This window comes from Thalia democratica, chromosome 5 (assembly GCF_965202585.1).
Source record: "Thalia democratica chromosome 5, ktThaDemo2.hap1.1, whole genome shotgun sequence".
In the NCBI taxonomy this organism is placed as follows: domain Eukaryota; kingdom Metazoa; phylum Chordata; class Thaliacea; order Salpida; family Salpidae; genus Thalia; species Thalia democratica.
This window is the reverse complement of record NC_139169.1, coordinates 68,029,644-68,035,552: the sequence shown is the minus strand read 5'-3', so window position 1 is coordinate 68,035,552 and position 5,909 is coordinate 68,029,644. Positions and strand designations below refer to the sequence as shown.

At 37.2% G+C, this 5,909-nt stretch overlaps 1 protein-coding gene across 1 annotated transcript; it reads right to left on the bottom strand.

The window, feature by feature from the left end:
- Positions 1 to 2,275: 2,275 nt before the first annotated feature.
- LOC145835463 (mitofusin-1-like) lies at positions 2,276 to 5,360 on the bottom strand. The gene is made up of 3 exons (XM_082943058.1): positions 4,936 to 5,360; positions 3,844 to 4,659; positions 2,276 to 3,644 (listed from the first exon to the last, which is right to left on the bottom strand). The coding sequence occupies exons 1-3, from the start codon at positions 5,236 to 5,238 to the stop codon at positions 2,403 to 2,405; spliced, it is 2,361 nt and encodes a 786-aa protein (XP_082799184.1). The 5' UTR covers positions 5,239 to 5,360; the 3' UTR covers positions 2,276 to 2,402.
- Positions 5,361 to 5,909: the final 549 nt, after the last annotated feature.

The window sequence follows — 5,909 nt, the reverse complement described above, 5'->3', positions numbered from 1 at the left end:
TCAGGGTTTAAACATCACTCGACACTTATCGTCACGAATAAAACAAACTTTTGTTTTTATGAAATAAATTTATATACGACAAGTTATACTAAAAAATCTTAATAAATCTTATAAACTAGAGTAAAGTATAGTCTGGTATAAATTATAAATTTTAAAACCAATGCAAATAAAAGCTTGTTTAAATACATAACCCATTACTTTTTATATACTCACATTAATAAACTGTCAATTTATTTTGTCAAATTTAACGCTCATTAGCTTCTGTAAAAATATATTTATTGTTAATATTCTTATTGCAATGTTATTAAATACATCCTAAAATTAATTAATTTAACTGAAATTTAAAAGTTTTTTACAATGATAAGCAACAGTATTATAATAACGAACATTTCATTAGAACAGAAAACCATATGTAAATAGAATAAAGATTTTTACTTACATAACAGCTGTGTAAAGAACCACAAACAAATACAATCGTTGATTACTGAATACACTGGTAAAATTACGCAGTTCTGATGATTTTAAGATGTGAAAATTATTCCAACACTAAAATGAGACTCTGTACTGTTGTAATTTTATCAGAGTTTGATGTAGTATAAAGCTTAGAAACATTGAAATTATTTTAGTAAGAACTAGGATCTATTGACCAACTCTAGTGGCTGTATGGGTTATAGATAACTAATAAGACTCAAATATTATAAACAAGCTCATTTAAAACAAGTTAAAAAAAAATAACTTTTTTGATACTATAAAGTACAAACGTTACTCTTATTAAAAAAGATTAACTTGTTAGCAATTTAAGTTTAGCAGAAAATATTTTTAAAGGCTTTTAAAAAAAATTACTTTTGGTCACACCATACATTTAGTTTTTATAAAGATTTTTTTTTAGACACATACGTACACAAAATAATAATTTCTTTAAATAATATTACCAGCTGTTGTCAGAGACTGTAAATACATCAGACGAATTATACAAGAAAAATTTTAGTGACAAAGAAACAACCAACATGTAATTTAACAGCTAATTAAGTTTTTTGTTTATGCATATTTATAATTTATTACCACATTTTGTAGATAAAGTAATAAATAATCTATGTATTAGTTAATTGTTAGTTAACATTCATTAATAGCTTAGTTGCTATTTAAAGTTCAAAGAATTATTAGCTCCTTTAAAGTTTCATGCTTTTATTAATAAATAGAACGAAAACGGAAATAAAACTCAAATTTGCTAACGATCAAAAGTCATGAAAAGCTAAAAGAAATTTGTAGCACAAGTCTTTAAATATAAATAAAAATTTCACAACATCTAACAACTAAAACAGCACAAAACTCTTAAAGAAAAAATAGTACTAAAAATTGGAAAATATTAATATAAAATAAATATAAAAAGTTGTAGGATTTGCTTCATTTTAAAATAAATTCAAAGAAACTTTAATGTTTTTATTCCTATTGTGCAACTAATTAAGTATAAAATCCGTAAACATTTCTTTAATAGTGTATAAAAATATGGTACTTTAAATGTTTAGTCTAAATTTTTTAAATCAAAAACAAAATAAAACTTTTGCTGAAACAATATGCTTTAAGTTTAAAAATCCATTCTAAATAGATCAAAACTTAAAAAAAAAAATATCAATTTAGATAAAAAACATTTAGTTTTACTAAAATTTCATATCATTTCACAGAAGCTTTTAGCACAATTTAAAAAACCCTAAATTACAAGTTATATAGCTTCAAATTCCATTGTAAAATTTCATAACTAGTGCTAATTTTAATACATTTGTACCTTAGTTAAAATCATTAAATTATCTTAAATTCGAGACTCAAACCAAGTAAAATTAAACTTATCTCTACTAAACAATCATACATTTGTGTAATTAAAATATACTATTTCAAAATGTAAATTTAAAGATAAAAAAAAGAAATCAACTGTTTAACTTTTTTAAACTAATTTTAAAAGCAAATAAATCATGTCTAGTTGTTATTAAAAATGATTTTTTATAGCAAAGAAACAAATGTACTTCAATAAATCAAAGTTATGTACATCTATTATAAAACAAATATCTGTATTATTTAAATGACATCAGTTCCTATAAAATTTTAAATTAACTAAAAGATTTAAAAAATAAATAATGGAAGCATTTCAAATACTCTATTTTAATTGAATTTTAAATTTAAAAAGAAACTATTAAACTGTAGATTTAAGCTAGATCTAAAAGATCACTTAAGCTCTCATGAAGTACATAGTAAAAATTAAAATTAAAACGTTAGCAAACTAGTGAACTTTGAAATTACTTATAAAACGTTTTCATTCGGGAAGTAAAAATTTCTAAAAAATTGCATGTACTAAAAACATCCAACAAAAAGCGTAAAACTCGTGAATCAATCCTAGTGTCTTTGTGAAATCAAACGGGGCTGGACCTCCCGTTCACGGTCCAACCGTCCAGCTCGAACTCCCTCTTGAACTCGTTCAGGTCGGTCTCCAGCAGCGACGCCTTGTTCTTCAGCCCCTTGCTCTCCTGCAGCAGCCGCCTCAGCCCCCGCATGTCCTTCTCGATCTTCTCCTTGTCCTCCTCCAGCTCCACCTCGTGCTCGTGCACCCGCCTCTGCAGCATCGAGAACTTTCCCTCCAGCTCCTTCTTCACGTCCTTCTCGCTCTCCATGCACGTGAACTGCACGATCTGCCTGAGCTTGTTGCTCGCGTGATCGGTGAACTGCTGCTTGAAAGCGCGCTCCTTCGCGCCCTCCGTCCACCTGACGTACTCGTAGCCGTACAGGGCGCCGTAGCACAGGGTGCAGCCGAATATCAGCTTCCAGCCGGTGGTGTTCCACAGGTAGATGCTGGTTCCCCCCAAAGCGGCCCCCAACAGCGGGTAGCCGGCAGACAGGTTGCTTGTGAACTCGACCAGGCGCAACGCCAGTTCCACGTTTTCGATGGGCGTGGCGGGAACTACTTCTTGGTTTTGGGGAATACCCGGGTGGGCGGTGACCCTCCTGAGCAGCGGGGTGTTCCTGTTGGCTTGCTGGCGGGGGCCGAACCTCAACCTCCTGGCGTCGATGCCGAGGAACTTCTCCAGCAGGCTGGTGATGCCGAACTTGAACTTGAAGTCGATGTCGTACTCGAAGTCGGCGCACAGCGGCCTGATGTCGAACTCGAACGACTTGTCAAAGCTGGACGGGCCCTGGCTGATCTCGCTCGACCCCCTGCTGCCGCTGCCGTGCAACGCCAGCACCATGTTGCTGTCCGACACCCGGCTGCCGTCCTGGTCGTCGACGAGGGGCGTGACGTCGTCGATCATCTTCTGCTTGTAGTCGCTGACGTTCTTCTCGATGGTCCTGCCGCACACGTTGCTCATCTGCTGCTGCATCCCCTCCTGCACGTACTTGACCAGCTCCGCCTTGTAGCTCTCTATGTAGTGCGGGCTGCTGTGAAAGTTGATGCTGAAGCTGCTCACTAAAACGTCAAGCTGGTTCACTTCCTGCTGCATCTTGACGCTGACCATCTGGCTGGTCTGGGCCACGATGCCCTCGATGTCCTTGAGGTGGACGGCCGAGACCCGCTCGTTGCTCTGCCGGATGTCGTCGATCCTGTTCTGGATGGTCTGCCTGTCCAGTTCGAGCTCCTCCAAGCCCTCCTTGGCTGTCACCTGCAAATTAACATTGTTAATTGAACAGATGTAAATATGAAATTAATGGAACTCTCGATTGTATTATAAAAAAGTGCATCAAAATCAAACTGTTTTGTTTTTGTATTTTTAAGATATCATTTTAAGAATTTATTTAATAACAGCAAAAGTAAAAAAAGATTTTTGGTACCAAAACAAAATATATTCAAAAACAAATAACCTGCAGGTTGTTGGCGAAGCTGGACATCTCAGCCAGTATCTTGTCGGCCCTCTTCACGTGGTTGGAGAACTTGGTCTTGGTGGCCGAGTGGCTGATGCACTCCTCGAACTCCCGCTCGAAATGCTCGAAAGTCCACAGCCTCTGCGGTTTGCCGGGCTTGCCGGTGGGCGTCTGCGGGGTCAGCGTCGAGTGCTTGTTCCTCGTCCTGTCGTACAACGACTCTTTCGCCGACACGAAGAACACCCTGCTCTCGACCTCGTCCTTGCCCATCACCTTCAGCTCGTTCACCAGGAACTCCGTGTCCTTGTCCATCTGCTGCTTGTACACCTTCTGCAGCCTGGACTCGTTCTCGTCGCACATGTCCCACTTGTTGTGGAGTATGAACAGGTTCGGCTTGCTGAACGACTCGCTCACCTTGTGGAAGAAGCCCTTGTCCGACAACGTCAAGCCCATGTCCGAGTTGACAACGTGAACGAAGACGTCGGCGTCAGTGCAGTGCTCGTTGATGAGCTTCTCCAGCGACAGCGCGTTGTCCGCCCCTGGACTGTCGTACAACACGACGTCGTCCTTCAGCATGGGGCAGTTCTGCAGGAAGATCCTCAGCAAGCTCTCGTGCGGCAGCTTGGTCTGCTCCAGCGCGTCACTGAACTCCATCACCGACTCCACCGATTTCCTCTCCTCGTCGTTGTTCACCGTGATGTATCCCTTCCCCTCTCCCTCCGCCTCGCACTTCTGCACCTCCAGGAAGCAGTTGGTGGTGTGCCCCATGCCCATCGGCAGCACTTCTTCCCTCAGCATCGCGTTGATCACCGTCGACTGTTGACAGTTTTTTAAGTAATATTTTTAGTAGTTTTTTAGTGAAGTAAAACTAAAAAGATCAGTAACAATTTATGCTTTAAATCTTTAAAGATTAATTAGTTTTCACTTCAAAACTTTTTTACTAAGATCTTTTAATAAACTTAATATATGCTTTGGACAATTATTTTAAACCTTTTGCCAAAACACACTTAATAAAACGCTTAGGTAAACGAAAAGGAAACATGTGTTGTTAATTTCAAAACAGAATAAGTCAATTTGGAATAAGTTCTAAACCTTGCCTGCCGACGTCTTCCCGAAGAACACCACCTTCATCTTGTCCCTCTGCAGGACTTCCTGTATGTTGGTGACCTGGGCGTGAGACTCCGTCACCTTGTTGTACATCTGCTGCTCGGGCGGGAAGTTCAGCTCGTCCTGCATCTTCGTCAGCAGGTTGTTGAACGAGCCCAGGTACTGCTGGACGTTGGAGAAAATGGCGTTTATCTTCTTCTTGGCACTGCCGAAGTATTTGAGGCCGGAGTTTTGGTGGGGGCTCAACGAGTCGCCCTTGGGTCCTGGAATGTGTAGAGATTTCGACATTGTTGTGTTTTAAATTATATAAGCTGAAAAAAAATTGAGTCAAAGGGGGGTACTATCAATAAATAAAATGAACTGGTGAGAATGTTAATAAAAAGTTTGATTTTGTATAAGTCAAAGAAAAAATGAACTTTATATGTCAACAAAGCTTGTTAAAAGTAATTTGATGTCGTAAAAATTGTTCCTAAAAATAGAAACATTTCATAGATGTGTTTGTAAAAATACCTAGTAAGTGTTTTCACAAAGACATTAATTTTTAATTAAGACTGCAAAAAAAAAATATTACTTACAGACTAATCGTCAAAATGTTCTTATGTTTACAGGGGTGTGCACAGGTGCTTAATTAATACATACAAAATTTAGTGAGAACATCTAGATAGAAACTAGCTAAATGTGTATAGAATATATAGTGACAATAACTTGTTTATAAGTTATATATACTTTTTTATATGGCATTCTTTACTTTAAAAAATCCATTTTTATTTAAAATTTTTAAGGCTAATTAAATAGTAGTTAGTTAAGAAAATACTTTTTTAATCAATCTGCTTAGCGCATCTTAGAAAATATTAAACAATAGTACGTAGTCTCTTTTATACAAGATGTAGAAGGCAAAAAAATAAATAAATGTTTTTTAATAATAACACATTATCTTAACACTTGTGTATGTATTGTAA

Coding starts and splice junctions, on each gene's coding strand:
- LOC145835463 (XM_082943058.1), bottom strand. CDS start 5,238: ATGTCGAAATCTCTACACATTCCAGGACCCAAGGGCGACTCGTTGAGC. Junction 4,660..4,935: donor GGAAGACGTCGGCAGGCAAG/GTTTAGAACTTA, acceptor AACTGTCAACAG/TCGACGGTGATCAACGCGAT. Junction 3,645..3,843: donor GCTTCGCCAACAACCTGCAG/GTTATTTGTTTT, acceptor GTTAATTTGCAG/GTGACAGCCAAGGAGGGCTT.